At 44.1% G+C, this 17,438-nt stretch overlaps 2 protein-coding genes and 1 long non-coding RNA gene across 6 annotated transcripts in view; 1 reads left to right on the top strand and 2 right to left on the bottom strand.

Moving 5' to 3' along the window:
* The window catches only part of ssx2ipa (synovial sarcoma, X breakpoint 2 interacting protein a), a 15,775-nt gene extending 9,217 nt beyond the window's left edge, over positions 1–6,558 (bottom strand). For 3 of the 4 annotated variants that reach the window (XM_035519730.1, XM_035519732.1, XM_035519733.1), the window contains exons 1-8: positions 6,187–6,354; positions 4,289–4,396; positions 3,762–3,928; positions 2,807–3,013; positions 1,575–1,685; positions 1,117–1,252; positions 818–893; positions 549–729 (exon numbers count right to left, since the gene is read on the bottom strand). In XM_035519730.1, coding sequence (XP_035375623.1) covers positions 549–729; positions 818–893; positions 1,117–1,252; positions 1,575–1,685; positions 2,807–3,013; positions 3,762–3,928; positions 4,289–4,334 — 924 coding nt within the window. In that variant the 5' untranslated portion in view covers positions 4,335–4,396; positions 6,187–6,354. Of the gene's footprint in view, positions 1–548; positions 730–817; positions 894–1,116; positions 1,253–1,574; positions 1,686–2,806; positions 3,014–3,761; positions 3,929–4,288; positions 4,397–6,186; positions 6,355–6,474 lie in introns of those variants that run through there. The other variant, XM_035519731.1, reaches the window with a different exon arrangement.
* Positions 5,591–12,423, top strand: LOC118240089. Its single transcript, XR_004775264.1, has 3 exons — positions 5,591–5,847; positions 7,961–8,186; positions 11,936–12,423. It is a non-coding gene; the product is annotated as an uncharacterized LOC118240089 (long non-coding RNA).
* On the bottom strand, positions 8,953–17,438 carry mcoln3a (mucolipin 3a). The gene is made up of 12 exons (XM_027031985.2): positions 17,228–17,438; positions 16,663–16,827; positions 16,068–16,221; positions 15,859–15,940; positions 15,488–15,584; positions 14,480–14,579; positions 13,616–13,731; positions 13,162–13,308; positions 12,430–12,531; positions 11,945–12,067; positions 11,417–11,623; positions 8,953–10,984 (listed from the first exon to the last, which is right to left on the bottom strand). Exons 1-12 carry the CDS (start codon positions 17,315–17,317, stop codon positions 10,862–10,864), a joined length of 1,506 nt encoding a protein of 501 aa, XP_026887786.2. The 5' UTR covers positions 17,318–17,438; the 3' UTR covers positions 8,953–10,861.

Here is a 17,438-nt window from a genome sequence, read left to right as displayed (position 1 = left end):
TGTGTGTGTGTGTGTGTGTGTGGTGCGGACCTGCTCCAGGCTGTCGTCAGCAGGCGTGTGTGTGTGTGTGTGTGTGTGTGTGTGTGTGTGTGTGTGGTGCGGACCTGCTCCAGGCTGTCGTCAGCAGGCGTGTGTGTGTGTGTGTGTGTGTGTGTGTGTGTGTGTGGTGCGGACCTGCTCCAGGCTGTCGTCAGCAGGCGTGTGTGTGTGTGTGTGTTGCAGACCTGCTCCAGGCTGTCGTCAGCAGGCGCGTGTGTGTGTGTGTGTGTTGCAGACCTGCTCCAGGCTGTCGTCAGCAGGTGCGTGTGTGTGTGTGTGTGTTGCAGACCTGCTCCAGGCTGTCGTCAGCAGGTGCGTGTGTGTGTGTGTGTGTTGCAGACCTGCTCCAGGCTGTCGTCAGCAGGTGCGTGTGTGTGTGTGTGTGTTGCAGACCTGCTCCAGGCTGTCGTCAGCAGGCGCGTGTGTGTGTGTGTGTTGCAGACCTGCTCCAGGCTGTCGTCAGCAGGCGCGTGTGTGTGTGTGTGTGTGTGTGTGTGTGGGGTGCAGACCTGCTCCAGGCTGTCCTCAGCAGGCATGTGTGCGCGTGTGGTCTTCCTGGGGCTGAGCATGGACACCATGTCCTTCTTCATGAGCTGCAGGAGCTTCTTCAGTTCAGCATTCTCCTGCAGCAGCACTTGATGGCGCCCCTCATAGTCACTCAGCAGAGCCTTGTACATCTCCCCCTCGTGTCTGAGACAGATACAGATACACACACACCTGGGATTATGAAATGCACCCCCATGAGTGTGATCAGCAGCGCGGTGACTCGGCAGTTTACCTGGCCTCCATCTTGCTCGTCTTCCACAGGCTTCTTTTCCCGTCAGCGCGGCCCACGCAGTTCGCCACCTCAATGGCTGAAAGACAGCAGAACACAAACATTGGAAAAGGAAAAATTAACCCTGCATGGCCAGACAGCTCCACCACACACACACACACACACACACACACACACACACACACACACACACACACACACACACCAGCTGTGCCCATTTGTCCACCTGAGATACCCAAACCCAATCGTGAAACTACGCCTTCACATCCTAAGTAAAGCTGTTCGGCTGAGGACCAAGCTACCGAGTCTCTTGTCGCGCTTGTCCACGAGCAGCTGGTTGAGACGTTCCTTCAGCTTCGCACTCTCCCTCTCTTTACGCTTGGCGTCGTGGTTGTACTGTGTAGCACGGCTGGCGATGATGCTCTGAAGCTTCTGCACCTGTTCAGTGTGGCGTGAAAACACGTTAGAAAGCATGCGTGGACACACACACCCGCAGCTCCAGACAACTCACCCACATGCCTCATCTAGCCCAGGAAACCTCTCAGACCACCATCCCATGAGACTGCTAAGATGACAAAGTTACAGCCTGCTTTTGTGTTTTGGCTTTCTACAGCCTTTACAAGTTATGATTACTTGTTTGTGGTCATAAGATCAATAATTCCACTACACAGACTCAATAGCCCCTACACTGTAGCCGCTGAGAGGTTTCTATGAACAGCCTCTTACTTCCTGTCCGGTCAGAGCATTGAGAGTGACCTACTTCCTCTTTCTCCGACTTCAGGTACCTCTGCAGGGTTCGGATCTTCAGTTGGAGCTGACGCTCGCCTTCATGAAGGCCCGAGTTCTCCCTCCGGGTGTGCTCAAGCTGGTCCTGAAACAGCGACGCACACACACACACACGCACGCACACGCACACGCACACATTAGCTAAAAAAACAAAAAACAAACAAACACACACCTTCTCTAGATCTGAGGGAGCATCATCTCACAACAGAGCTGGCAGCAGTTTCCTTAGCCTTTAACAGGCCTCTTTTTGCTCCGAGGCTGTACTATCAAACATCAAAGTCGGTTTGATGACACGTCTCTCAGGTAACAGAAGGACCTCACGGCTGAGCTGCGACCAGGACAACCAGTGCACATCGGATCTGGGCTCTTGGAAGCATAAGCCAAGAGACATTAGGCCAATACTCTCAGCTTTGACAAGGCTATTTGGTTCTACTATAACAAGGATCTTTAAAATCCAGAGCCTCCCAGCGATGTTGGTTCCAGCTCCAAAAACACCTGGCCCATCGGGGATAGAGAACGGAACACAATGAAACGTGGACTGGCTGGGGTCAGCAGACAGGATTAAAACTGCCCTGCACTCATACAGAGAGACAAAGGGTTTGTATAAGAGGCTTGTTCCAGAAGACCAATCACCTCGCACAATTCAGTTACAAAGATAAATCCAACAGGCTGGACCTTGATGCTCTACATTGAAATCAGCACATGAACACTAGAGGCAGGTGTGTGACATTATGAACGGAGATGACCTCTACATCTAAAAGGGAGAAATAATTCACTGGTGACCATGACAATGACCATCACCCTCTGGTAATGATAGCAGTACATCTGAATTACATCTGCATGTTACTGAACAACACCTTAGACTCAGATGAGTTTACTTATAAATCCATGTCTTCATTAGTGTGAGAGCAGTTCATAACCACAGGTGCTTAACGTTCATAAACTCCTTAAAGTAACCCTAATTGTCCATAAAGTCATACAGTCTACAGGTTCTCTCCAAAGACCTTAAAGAATTAAGTTATACATCAATACAGTCACTGTAAATGCAGGCAGGATCTAACGACTCTGTAGAGCATAAGTTAGCATGAGTTAGAAACCAAGACTCATATCCTCCTCTGGCCGACAACGGACACTACAACAACAACAACAACAATATAAACAATAACGAACAATATTCTAGAAAAGTGTGTAAGACATCTGCTGTACTTTCAGTCTGGAGTTGTTGTGCTGCAAGTGTTCCAGGTCGCTGTTGTTTTTTAGCTGCTGGGTCTCGAGGTCGTGCAGGGTCCGCTGGCCTCTCCTCTGGAGCTGCAGCAGCTCATAGAGCAGGTTCAAGGCAGACGCAGCACCGAGACTGGGCCCTGCTCCCCGAGCCTCCACACACACGCCACACAGCCCCAGGGCCGCCGCCTCCTGTGCACAGAAACACACAGACACATTAGATGCCTGCACACTGTTCACATGCCACACCAAACTGGTGCCAGCATCCTGGGACCATGCTGCATCTGCACTTATCAACTCTGAGCCTGAAGTACATCTCTGAGATCGCACATGTTTGGAGCGCTCCACCAGTCTTATTTAGAAGGGATGCAGTGGTTCAGCAGAAACACTGGTGAACGCTTGCAAATGTTCTATACTAGCAGCCCAGTTGTTGCTAATGACATCACCCTGCTAACCTTAGTCAGGAAATACAGCAAAGGGTTAGTACTGTTAATGAGGGCACATCGGGAGGAACGGTTAGTGTTGGAGAACACAGAGACAGCATAAGAGTTTGTGTAATTGAAAAAATGAAAATGAATAATTTCAGCACATTCCATATAAGACCCAATCTTTGAATGATTGCAGCAAGGATTACAAATTACTGCAAAGATCATTAGATTCAGTTTCTTTACAAGATATATGAAAATACCTGTAGTGGAAGTGTATGCACCAGTTAGGATGTACAATTATGAATCAAAGGTTGGAGTTTGAGTCAGGTGGTCTACTAGATTTCAGTTCAAATCCACACTTATCCCACTGCCTCACAGGCCAAAGCTGTGAGATATTCACAGTTAATTAACGCAAAACTAAACAACTGTTGTGTCAAGCACATGCATAAATGTGAAAATATCACCATCACCATGTTGGTAACCAAACGTGAACTGAATCCCGTTTTGCGGACCTGGTTGACGTAGGCAACACACTGTGGGATGTTCTCCTCTGTGCAGAAGGCAGTTAACACGCTGTAGGAGTGTTTGGAGTTCGTCTCAGAGGCGCGAGTGGCCGGGGGCGATCTGTGCCTGGAGGGAGACTCATCGATGTGGGAGACACTGGAGAACTCTCGGATCCCTGCACACAGTACAGCAAAGCCGGGCGTTACAGCTGCCTGTTGGAACCTACCTCGTTGGGGGGGGGGGGGGGGTAGATCGGTGTAAAAACAACCAGGGTAGCACAAAGGCCTCCCATGTCCTAGCATTCTGTGAGCAGGATGAACCCGGCGAACACACAAAGCCTTTACACTCATCACCAGGAATCCCAATACCACAGAACTTTAAATCTAGAAAGCTACACCATGCTTTTTGAAAATCTGAATCGATTAGCCAAGCACTGAGAGGGTTAAATAAGGACTACAATGTGAGCCCTGAATGAACAGATCAACATGAATGCACATTAGGTCCCATGACGAGTACCCATGTTTCTAGTGCTTACCAAGACCAGGGTCTGGCATCATTGGTGGCGTCCACCAGTCTCCCATGTCAGCACATAACCGGGACAATGACACATGCAGGGCATCAACAGAACTTCAGACAGCCAGTCCTGAAACAGAACACCCATCCACGCTGGATTACAGAGCAAGCACCAATCTGATGGATTATCCCACCATACTGCACCACCGCAGGATTACTGATGCAAACCACAACCAACCAGGTCATGCGGTAGGTGCAGACTGACGCTACAGGCCTGGGGTTATCTAGAGCCAATGGAGCTGGACAGTGTTGTGGGGTCATCTGCTCTGTTTCCCACCCAAGAGACTCTCTTACCCCTCCCTCAAACAAGATCAACACCACAACAACAACAAAACAACTACTTGAATTGGTGAATACTGAAAATGTATCAGGTAAACTAAAGTGAGCTATATGGGGGGCACCTGAGTGAATATGTGTATGACATGTGGAAACAGTCAGCTCAGACTTCATATAGCTTACACCAGAGCAGCCACACACACACACACACACACACACACACACAGCCAAAGCCTGACAGGTCAGAAGAAAATACAGCACAATCAAATTCAACAGTGCAGGCCATGGAGAAGCTAACTTAATGCCTTTGTGTGTATTGCATGATCCCGAACAGAAAGCGATTCTTCCACAGAGGTCATCAGAAATGTGGACATCAGACCTAATTTGCCCGTTTTCCAGGGGACCAAGCCACCACGGCACCCACAGTCACCTGAAGGTTTGTAAAGAACTGAAGATGTTAAATCAAGATGCCTTTTTCTTATGGTTCTAACATACAACCATAAAATATGGACATATATGGAGCAAATAAAGTTATTTAATCTACACTGTCATGTAGGGTATTTAACAGGCTAAGATAGAAGAGACTACATATTTCATTTTAGGACAGATGGCAAATCCCTCTTAATCCTCCAGTCAGGCTGTTCCTGGATAAACCAACTATGTACAAAAGGCACTACAGTGAAGAACTCAGTCTGACTGGAACCTGATGGTTGTGGTGCATGCCACGCTGTACGTCTACGACTGCTGCAGTGAGACAACGTTAATAATAAAGAACCTCCTAGCTAAACAGTCACCTCAAACACATTTCACACAGCAACTGTCTATGTGGGAAGCTGTTCAACATAACTTCTCTTAAGTCCAAGACCCCAACCACCTGTTTACTCTAAAGATGGGAAAACAAGCATATTAACAAAATACGAACACGTTTGTCACTGAAATTAAAACCAGCCAATGACCAGCTACAGTTAGCTAACGCCATGCTGTTGGGTGTCCGGCTGGGTGGTGTTAAAATGGTCGGCTGGCGTTTACCTAAAACATCAGCATTCCTTGTTTAGGCCGGGTAGCTAGCTAGTTAGCCAACTGAATGTGTCAACCTGCGGTAGCAATTTATTTTTGGAAGATGAACAACAGATCTACAGAGCATCAACACACTTTCTAGTCCAAAGCTATAACCAGACCTTCAGCTTCAGAGCCCGTTACCCATTTGAGATAAGCATCCTGTGAAGGCAACCGTGAGCTGGCAAGGTAGGTTAGGTAAGGAGCTGTGTAGGTTAAACCTGCTCTAGGCAGCTAGCGGACACTGCTCGGGCTAGACGGGGCTAGCTAACCTAGCTAACGATAGCGAATCTAGCTTACTAGCTACCGACAGTCATTGGCTTCGGCTGAAGCTACGTAGTGCTAGCCAGGTGGTAACTGTTCGGTAACTAGGTTAGTTGGGAACATGACAAATCTGTGTTCATATTCAGCGAACTAATCCAACCACCACCGATGCTAGCTAGGTTAGCGGAGCTGCTAACCAGCACCGACCCAGCTAGCGAGAACTAGCTGGCTAACTACGACTGACAGATTGTCTACTCAACTTACGGTCAGCGTGCTGGTCCTTTGTAAAGGTTGCCGTATGCTGGGCTAAAGTTAGTGGCAAGGTGGTTGCCACCGAACGGCCCAACATGTGAGGGGAAAAAATAGTGTTTGATTCAATATCGAGGTGATTTTGCCTTTCCCAGCCTCAGGCGCTGTACTTTTCAAATGCCGTTTGAAGTACACCTTGTTCTGGCAGTAAAAATAAACACCTTGGTCATTGGTGAGACCGTTGTTAGGCAACTAGTATTTAACCTCCGTATTGGCTCAAACGGACTTAGCGTTGTAATTTACCTGAGAAGTGAGCAGGTGTTCAACAGGAAGCGATGAGATTGCATCGGTTCAGTTTGCAGTGTTTGTGTATTAGTGCAGTCCTTCTGGAGTGATATGCAGAACTGGCTTACAGTCCAGAGATATTGAGCTGTCATATTTGACGGTGAAGACAATCAAGTTTGGTGATTTTGTTCGAAACAAGAACCAGGAGAGACTTTATTGCCATTCGCACAGAATACTCCAGGAAGGAGTTAACCTGAACTTTGTAGTCATTATTGCGTTGTTATTGAGGACGCTCTTTGTGCATAAATGTAGATACTTTTAGATTAAACCCGGTTTGAACCACTGGAAGAATAATTAAGTCACAGAAACTAGGGTCTATCACAGGGGAACCTGTGGTTTTCTAAGGCACAGCGCAAAAATCAACACAACAGGAACATGAGTGCTCCAGTTTGAACCATACTGATCGGTTAGAGTTTTCAAAGAGGAGACTTGACACTTATACCAGGAGTCTACGCTCCCTATTCCTTGGGGGTGATATGGGATGTAAAACCTTTGTCTAACGTCCAAGGGTTTCATTGACTCTTTCATCAGTTTACCGTTGAAATAAGTTATTTGTTCATTACTCAGTTGAAAAGAAATTCCTCAGCAAGGACATATGTGAGATAAGAGAATCTTTGAAAGCTTCTCGCCATGTTTATTCTGCCAGGAAACTAAATGCGCTTTATATACTACACCAATATATACTTGTAATCTCCATTAGGGGGCGGTGATTCAATTAAATCAATGTGAATTTGCGTCCAGAGACTTACTGGTCATGGTTAGCCGATTAGAGAAAGCCTGACTTTTTGTTTTTATTGTTTTTGTTTCCAAGAAGTGAACACAAGTCTGCTCACAGGCATGACAGTCATTATTTATTTGTGTCCAAAAATAGGTTTTCTGCAACATATAAAATTTTTTCTCAGTCCCAGAGTTTCCTATTTGTGATGTAGATCTATCACTAATGTGCAATACGCTTCAATAACCTCAAACTGTCCTCCCCTAAAGCCCAGTTGCAGCTCATCCAGTGAAGTGGTTTCATAAACAGAAAGATTCTCCTCAATACTAGATACACAATGCTGAATAGGGAGAGTAGAAGCTACTGCACACAATGGACATGTATCTAGAGCAGCCTTTATGAACTGATGGTATCTAGAGCAGCGTTTATGAACTGGTGTATCTAGAGCAGCCTTTATGAACTGGTGTATCTAGAGCAGCGTTTATGATCTGGTGTATCTAGGGCAGCATTTATGAGCTGATGTATCTAGAGCAGCATTTATGAGCTGTTTTTGAATGTTTTGAGTGGCTCATACTGTGTCCTGTGCCCTCGATGAATGAAATCATATTTGGAGGAGTCACATAAATTCATTAAACAGCAATTGTGTCTTCATGTGCTATGGAAGCGTTCCTTCCCCACAGGTCCTTAGTCTGGGTTGATATTAACCCTTTACTTCTCTGTCTGTTTCAGAGCTCAGATGAGTTTCAGCTAAGGCAGTGAGTTCGGCAGTTCATGCCCCGCCTTCCCCCAGTCCACCACACAAAAGGGTGAAGACCTCTGATTCACAGATGGTGGGTGCTCACCTTGTCTGTACATTTGATCCAGACACACCCTCACCCACAGCGTGACTGGCCATAGGAGTAGAAACTGGAGCCACCTATGAAAGCAGAGACATGGATATCCAGGAAGACACCAGGTTTGTGTCTTCTTTGAGGTTTGTCTTCAGAGTAGTTGTGAGGGGTCGCCTGATAGAGGAGGTTACCTGCAGGATTCACCTGAGCATCTGTTGTTGTTTCCCCCTTACTGTGTCATTGGGTGAACACTGTCAGGTTTCTAGAGAGGATAAACATTGGCCAGAGGAGTGTGCAGGTGGATCTTAGCCTAGACGGTTAGTGTACTCTCAGCCATGAAAGCCAACTTAACAAAGTCCAGGGCTTCCACACACAGTGGCTGTTGGCATGGCAGTAGAGAAATATCTGGTAATTCCCATACCAGAGTCCTGCTGGAGCTGCCACAAAGCAACACAACTGGAGGAGGATGCAACGTTTGTCTACAAATAAAAGTCTTCGTTTGGCTCAGCGTGGAAGAACACAGAGTTACAAGCTAGGGAGCCTTCCATGGAAGGGAAAGTCTCATCCATCAGGCATGTCCAGGGAGGCATGACTCACCAGGGAGCCTCATGTAGAGGCCTAGCAGTCTTTCTGCACAATCTGGAGTAAATATGTGATTAAGGTTTTGCATCTCCATTCTTGACCTGAGTCCTGTAACAGAGGAGGGTTTGGGCAGATCAAACAGCCTGGAAATTAGACTCAAGGAGCATCACTGTGGGTGATGCACGTCTGGGATGAGTAACATTGGTTTGGACGCCATCGGTCCTCTGCAGTAATCAAGCCCTTGATTGCCTGGGGCTGAGGGGCAGACAGAAATGGCGGTAACAGAGGGAGACATCCAGGTGAGGACAAGTTTCATGGTCATATTTTTTACACTTGTGACAAGAGAATTGTCTGTGTTTTTACCGTGGCCTTCAGGGCTTTCTTGTTCTTTTTGTTAGACTTTGCAGTGGGCATTACCATGTCCACAACCTTTTTTATTGGCTGCTAAACTTTTATTCATGACACACTGGGCCTTTCCCCCCCACCGTGCCGAGTTAACCCACGTACACAAGGTGGGAAGAGTGCTCTCATAGATTTCTGTGAAGGTGGAGTTTTAGTGTAGTTACAGTAGGCCATCACAAAGCATGAAAAGGAACCGTGCAAAAGACTCAGTAGGTCCCTGGATGATGTCTGTGACATCAGAGTGGGAGGAGCTCCACAAGCCTAACATCTGCTCCACACAGACTCTCAGCATCCAGAACGCCTCCCCCACACAGGTAGGTGGGTGTGGCATTGGTATAGAAGCAAAGGCACCAGGATAGGTGGGAGGAGTGCATGTCTGAAGGATTACAGACGCATCCCGATTGGACAGATCATGGGATCCCGCAAGAATCCGGATCCCAGAATCCCAGTATGATCTTATCATTTACTCTTTGGGTTACTGACTTTGAGTGGAGGCAGTCTCGTTTCTAAGGCGCAACTACTGCGGCATGCCTGTCTGACCAGTCAGAGCTGTCTGAACCGCGCTCTGCAAACCTGGTGCTGCTGGAACTACTGGCTGGTCTGTGGTATGGGGCGGAACATTAAACAAAAGCCCTGGGGAATGAGCCATAGCCTGCCCTGCAAGCCACATAATTTTATCTTCAAGCGATTGCAAAGACTCACTTAACATATCCATTTAATCAGGCCAGATTTTGTCAGCACAACAGTCAATTTGTTGAAGCAACCCAGTTACATCAGGCCATTTTGCCAACGTGTGTGGGTTTACCATGACTAGTAGTCAAAACACTTCCATCCTCAGATACTCACAGAGCAGATAAAAAGGCTGCAAAATTCCCCATGATTTTTGCTGGCTTTCATATCCTCAACAAAGCCCAAGTGCTTTGGACACTCCACTGTCCAGTCCCCTATTAGCTAACACTCCACTTGACATTTACACTTTACAAACCCACTTTTTCCATTTGAGCTCTAATCTTCCTTCCCTTGGGTGAGGGAGGATATTCAGTAACCACAGCAAAAAAGGGAACAGTTTATTCTCAACATTATCCCAATTTTTGACTGAGTCACCATTATTTCATAAAGAATAAAAAAAAACAACAACTCAAATAACAAAAAACTAGACCTTCAGGGGTCTAATTTGAATTATACAACAGACGCCAAGAAGTGGAGCCTTTAATAATAACATTAATAATAACACACTTTTCAAGTCACTAAGTGTTCAAATAAAAAGCTTGTCAGTAAGAATATTTCACACTTCCACATTATATTGAACTTGAATATCTTTCATATTGATCTATATAGAGGAATATGGGTAGTGTATAACTTTCAGAACAGTTCTACGGCATTTTACTGTCATTTATAAGTGTTGTATCTTATTATATTAATGGCAAATTAAAAGTGATCAAGAGAAATTCTATCAATGTAAACAGAGTGATAAACACGTACACAGGCACCTCCCTCAGTATGCTATAAACTGTCAAATCTCTTAACAGGAGGGTAGACATTGTATTATGGCCTTTTGATTTTTTTCCTGCAGTGAAAGCACTTGTGCCCATTGAGGCCAAGGAACACAAAAGCTCACCCTGTCTGTAATCTACTGCATGCACAATATATCAGAGCCCGTGACTTCAGAACCAAGTGCAGATTTAATGAAGCTGCTACCTAGCTGTTAGGAAGCTGGTATATAGCTGTTTTGCAGTGTAAATGTGGTTTCCTGCAGGGTGGATCCTGATTGTCTGCTTGGGCCAGTGCAGAGGCAGGGCGGTCAGAGGCAAGGCGGTCAGAGGTAGCTAGAGGGCTCTTGATCCAGCTTGTATGTGCCAAAGGTTGGATGGTTTTTGCATGTGGTGATAAAGGCCTGAAGCTCAGAGAACACCATGCCATCCTGCTGCTTCTGCTGTTGCTGCATGCAGGACACAGACATAGCACACGGACACGGAACACAGGAGACAGACATAGGACATGGGACATAGAACACGGCACACAAGACAGTTTGTCAGCACTCAGTCTTACTGATATACACGGAAGCATCTGACTCTAGAATCAGGTGTCTGGTTTAGTATTCACATATTCTTCTGTAGTGCATATCAGATTCTGGGCATTTGTACTGCAGTGGTTGCAGTTATTTACATTAATAGCAATTGGTAGGTGCTTTCATTAAGAGAGAAATATTTACATATTTAATAGTACAATAGTGTTTTTGCCCCCTATCATCAGAAGATGAACTGGGCCGAATACAGAATGGAATCAAACATGTTGCTGAGAGTAACAGGGGATAGTTCACACCAGCGGCACCCGCACGGTCTGTGCACCTGCGCTGCTCGGGCATCCTCACCTTGATGGTCTCGTACGTTTCGGTGATGATGGCAATGAAGAGGCTGAGGACCATGTAAGTGAAGATGGAAATGAAGCTGTAGATGTAGACCCTGCTGAAGAGCCACACCATGGAGCCCCTCTCCCGCAGCTTGCTGAAGGTCAAATAGATCTCGTCGCCGTTGATCATGGAGAACAGGCAGTACGCCACAGTGTTGAAGCTACGAAACTGAGCAGAAACGGCTTGGGACTAAACTCACACGATACCCTAATGGTTTTCTTTTTTTCTCAGAGACATAGAATATGTTTCCTGTAGCTCATATCAGGAATACATAAGTGGCTGTTTTGTGTTTTTATAATTGTGTTTTCTTGTCCAGTGGTTCCCTGCACTAGGTCATGTTTTTGGACACACCTAATGTGACTTGCATAGGGTTTCGTAAATATCTGGAGAGAATGAGGCCACGGAAGCACAGGAGAGAATGATCTGTTGAACATGATGCTCCTCCTGTGTGTGTGTGTGCGTGTGTGTGTGTGCGCAAAGGAGTCTCACATTTTCGTGGTGCGGTCCCAACACGATCCAGCCGCAGAAGCAGTAGCTGACGTAGATGAGCACAGCACAGGTGGAGAATCGCATGACGTTGGGCAGTGCCGCCTTCAGTGTGAGGATGAGGATCTAGAGGTCAGATGAGGCCCAGTTCTCAGACTGAAGCAGAATTTAACAAGCTGCTCCCAGTTTGCAGATTTAAGTTAAAACTGTTCCATATTTCATGTGAACTCAGCGATCAATAACTGTTTAAATGCATACATTAGTCCTTTAAATGTGTAATTGTTAAAATACTTAAATACCTACTCTGAAATACCTAGTCTGTATACACATGCAGTATGTGAACAATAATGTCTATAATACAGTAGTATTATGTTTGCAGTGTTTATAATAAAGTAGTATTATGTTTACACTGTTTATAATTGTTTACAGTGTTTATAAAGTGTATATAATTGTGTTCTTAAATATAACTTTGTTCATTTTTATCTTACATTATATTTCTTGATGAAGCCCAGGTAACGCATGACTCCAGTCCACACTAGTATGGTGGAGGTGCCCAATAAAATACTGCATACATTGTAGTTTGTCAGCTCCTAAAACAAAGTCCAGACAGACCTAATGGCTTTTACTACATCTGTACATCTGAAATCACTTCTGGGATTACTAGGACTAATGGCTAATTCTAATCATAAATTAGAGATTAAGAGGTAATCATTTTTAAAATGGTTCACATCTATGTAACTCAAGAATAAATGATGTCATTTGAAGTCATTAAATTGCACTTAATATTTTGAAGTTTGTGTATGCATGGCTGAGTGTGGGTGTTTTTGTGTGCGTGTGTGTCAAACAGCACTAGCCGCAGGAAGTGACTCACAGCATCTGTCAAAATAAACATCGCACCTTTCATCTCACGATCACCAATCACTCCGTCTGCTCTGCCGTCATACGTATGGCAATGAGCAGAAGGACACTTCACATTTCAGAACTATAGAATAGCTACCGGCCGTTTTATTTTCTACAAAGTGTGAAGTGTGTTCTAAACCGGGGTGGTGAGCTCGGTGTCCGAAGAGCCAAACTCCAGTTCACACTCCAGATCCTGGCACAAACCCACTGTGTGTGTGTGTGTGTGCGCGCGTTTGTGTGTGTGTGTGTGTGTGTGTGTGTGTGTGTGCGCGCATGCGTGCACATGCGTATGTGTGTGCATGTATGGGGGCGTCACTCACTTTGCTCTGGATGCAGATTTTGAGAACTGATCCAGTAATAGTCAGTACGTCACTGAGGATGATCAGAATGTGCCATCCATTGACAAACTGCATGCGATCGGACCATGACACTGTCCCATGATGCTCAGAGATAAACCAAACGTACTCCTACAGAGCCCAAACCGTCAGCTTTTAACTATAACTCACAGAAACTGGAATTGCTTGTTTTCTGTTTCTTCTGTGCTATATATGATCCATTATAAATTAGGTGTTTAAAAAGGCAAAAAACAAAACCTGCAAATTTAGAAATTTTCTTAAACTGAATATCAACTTTTATAGACAAGCAGAGTCTGTAATTCTTACTAAAACAAAACAAACGGAGGGTTCATTCACTGTGTGACAAACTCAAATGCTACAGGTGACGCAGGTGTTGCATGGCCCTGCAGGTTGTGCAGGTCAGCTGGTGTAGACTCACGAGCAGCAGGCGGACACTGGCACACACCGAGCGTGTGCACAGAACCAGCGACAGCAGACACACCACGATGACCAGCGAGTCAAACAGCACGATCAGCAGGAAGTGACTCACAGCGTCTGTCATGATAAACATCGCACCTTTCATCTAACGGTCACCAATCACTCTGTCTGCTCTGCTCTCACACGTACGGCAATGAGCAGAAGGACACTTCACATTTCAGAACTACAGAATAGCTATCAGCCGTTTTATTTTCTACGAAGTATAAAGTGTGTTCTAGACCAGGGTGGTGAGCTCAGTGTCCGAAGAGCCAAATTCCAGCCCAGTTCACATTCCAGACCCTGGCACAAACCCCCCTGACTGAACTGATCAGTTTACCGCCAAGTTTAGGTGTTTTTTAACAAAAAAATATCCAAACTGTGCTGGGCTTTGTCCCCTAGAACTGGAGCGGGGCATACCCAGCTCTTAAAGCTGTCTTCAGTAAAACGAAACCAGTATAAGAGGCTCACAAATAGTGAATCCTATCCAACTGTATCTAAAACAAAATCTACATTTAGGACTCTACATCCAGAAAGTTCTTTGTTTATCAAATAGATGAACAAAAGTTTATAATATCCACTAATCGTTGAACTTTAGCAGTGAACACAACTAATAAATGTTCATGGTAGCATCATTTAGAGGATAATATACAAAACATCAAATACTGGATAAATAATACACAGAACTACTCAAGCACTGGCTAAAAGCTTTTTTTCCCCCATTTATGAATATATTTAATTTATAAATATAGAATGAAACTCACAATCTGAAACATTTGTAAACAATAAATTTCAGTAAAATAATGTAAACTGCAACAAATCAACTCACTGGAGTTTGAGACAGTCCATTCCTTGCAGACCTTTATCTCAGCATTGCTGTTTAAAGACACTTTAATCCGTCCACTGTGGGCTCTGTTGTCAAACTCTATCTATAGAAACAGAAAACACATAAAAAAGGAAGTCACAAAAGTAACAGAATTAACTACAAGATATTACTGATCACAGTCTTGACAAAATGTGATTAAAAAGAACACAATGCTTCTCAAAAAGAATTTACAAATTTAAAAAACTTAAAATTTGGCTTTTAAATGACTAATCTTAAATCTTTGACAGGTTTAAAATTAGTGGGGGGTGAGATTTTTGTAAACAAAGACAATTGTTTGCAGTGCACAAAGCTTTATTCATGTACTGTGTGTGTGTGTGTGTGTGTCTCTGGCTGTAACTATAGCACTATTCATCTCTGATGCTGTTAAGCTTAAATCAGAGCCTAATACATCAGTTTTAAACACTGCTTCGAAAATCTACACGATGCTGTCTGTGATTTTATTATTTATTTATGATTTATTTTATTGGTCATTCCAGGCAACTCATGGAACGGCTGTGACACAGTACTGGAAAACCCCAGCAGGAACTACACAGAGGCAATGCAGCATGTGAACAGATAAGCTCAGTGTGCCTTTCTTGGAGAGCATGCAGTTACAGTGAACTGTTATAGTAGGTCTGAATGGGAAGTGGGTTTTTTCCTTATGATGAGCATACCGCATGCAGAAACGAGTTCCCTTCCTTATTACAGAATGCAATGTGGAACTTACACAAAGGAAATTATGACTGAACCCAAAGCAAAGTAAACATGCTGATGCTAGCATTTCATTCATAAGGTGACATAAACAAATAATAAATCATTCTGATTAATAACTGTAATCTTTTATTTTAATGAATTAATTCAGGGTAAAATGGGTCAATGCAGTTGTGTCCCACATGCTAGAAGAAAAACCATAATGACAGAATTTTAGAGTTGGTTCGTGTGGACAGGGACGTGAATAATGTCTTCACTTGCCACAATGCTGAAGTTGTAGCAGTCTGGTAGCTCGTCGTGACGAACTGTTTGCAGATTAATAGCCTTCACTTTGAGATAGATGTTCACAGATAACAGTCTGTAAGGTGAGACATGATGAGCTACAACCTAAACACCTGCTGAGTTTAGAAGAAGCTAATCAGTGTAAGTTCATACTCAGGCTCCAAAAGCCTGGAGATCATAGCTAGGCTTACTGCTAGTGTAATGCAGGCAGACAAACAAACACAGAGTGAATGGGCAGGGAGTCGACTTGCAACACTAACAAAAAATATACATTTTAAAGACTAACAGAAAGGGTATGTTTTAAACACTAAAAGAAGAGGTACCTTTCAAAGACTTAACAGAATGCGTACCTTTTAAAATGCAGTGTGAAGTTTGCATCATTTGGAAAGACTTCATATTCCATGGAGTTCATAGGATAAATATAAATGCACTCTGCCAGAACAAAAAGTAAATGTTTGTATGATTTAAAAGAGCAATAAAGACAGGCAATATCATAGCTACTAGTTATTTCCTGCAGAGAATGTGTGTTCCTGCACAAATTATGCTGTAAGTACAAAACCTTTTTCGACATGGGGATCAATGTCAAATGAGTCGTTTTCAGGGGAGATGTTGCCATGGCGATAGAATTCCTGACACAGGGAAAGAGGGGTAACCACTCCATTCACTGTTTCAAACGCATGATTGCCCACGGTCACATTCTGCAGGTTCAAGTACTGACAGTTAAAAAGAAAGACAAAAAACAGATAAGGACTACAGAAAACACATTGAAGAGACAGAGAATTCCACCACCTTGTCATGCATCTTTACCACACTGCTATCTAGGACATGCACCCAATGTAATCAGATACTAAACTAGAACAAGAGGCAAAGTCATTTCATAATAATTGCAAAATGTTTCAGGAACCATTTGCTTCCATCCTGATTTTAGATATTTGTTTTAAACTCAGAAACGACAGTCCATTAATAAGGTGAAATCAGTTGCGTTTTGGCTAAAACACAAGATGTTTGACTCACATTAATAACATATAAAGACTTCTGTAGGACTGTAACCCTAACTGTGAATTGGCAGCATCAAACTGTCTATATTCAAACCTAATGACATTACAGCTAAATCATGTGAAGTCTGAAACATGGTTTCCCGGTTTCCCTGTTACCCTCATGATGATGTGGTCGATATGGTCGTGGACTTCATGCTTTGTATAGACTGCATACGTGCTGCCCCGGTCCTTGTAGTCCTTAAGGAAGAGGTGTTTGAAGGCCAGGAGGTTCTCTTCTTTGAAAGTGACCATCATCTCATTGCTCAGTCCAAAAGATACTAACTGTAATAGGAGTTAAAGATGTGAAACGCAAACCTTGATAACGAAAGCAAAACAGTGACACTGAAATTTTAACCCAATCCTTGGTGGTTGGTCTGTCTGATTAAAAGAAGTTTGATTCTTATACAAGTGAAGTGCTATTTGTGTATTATGAATGTGTTATGAATTAAAGAGCATGCGGACAGTGGCTTCAAATGACACCTGATGGACCAGATCAGAACTAGCATCAAATGATGGAAATGCACACAACATAAAACCAAGAAACTCACAGACTTCTCCAAGTATTTCAAAAAATACTGTTACCTCATATAACATATGGTGTTGGATTAAAACAATGCAAAACTATTGTTTTCAATCTTAAAAAAAAAAAAAAAAATCACCTTCTGTAATTTGGTTCTCCTACCTGAACAGTTATGATGATGATCTTCACAAACTGAAGCATCATCTTCCATGGCTTACGACCCCTTGCCTGATATTTCTCACAAGGACTCATGAAAAAGTATTTCAGTTTCCCCCTGAGCTCCTCCACTGTCTGGCAGTCTAGGTCTGCCTTAGCTAGCCAGCTGAGTGTTGAAACATTGCCACTGGAGCCACTGTTCACCAACACCTCCTGC

The sequence above is a fragment of the Electrophorus electricus genome, chromosome 19, assembly GCF_013358815.1.
Source record: "Electrophorus electricus isolate fEleEle1 chromosome 19, fEleEle1.pri, whole genome shotgun sequence".
Classification (NCBI taxonomy): Eukaryota; Metazoa; Chordata; class Actinopteri; order Gymnotiformes; family Gymnotidae; genus Electrophorus; species Electrophorus electricus.
This window is presented reverse-complemented; position numbering and strand designations above follow the sequence as displayed.

What these genes read in the sequence shown, in the direction of transcription:
- mcoln3a (XM_027031985.2), bottom strand. Translation starts at nt 17,317, where the DNA reads ATGAGTCCTTGTGAGAAATATCAGGCAAGGGGTCGTAAGCCATGGAAG. An exon ending in TCGACCACATCATCATGAGG is followed by an intron (nt 16,222 to 16,662) that starts GTAACAGGGAAA and finishes TTTAACTGTCAG; the next exon opens with TACTTGAACCTGCAGAATGT. An exon ending in AAATCTGCATCCAGAGCAAA is followed by an intron (nt 12,532 to 13,161) that starts GTGAGTGACGCC and finishes ACTTTGTTTTAG; the next exon opens with GAGCTGACAAACTACAATGT.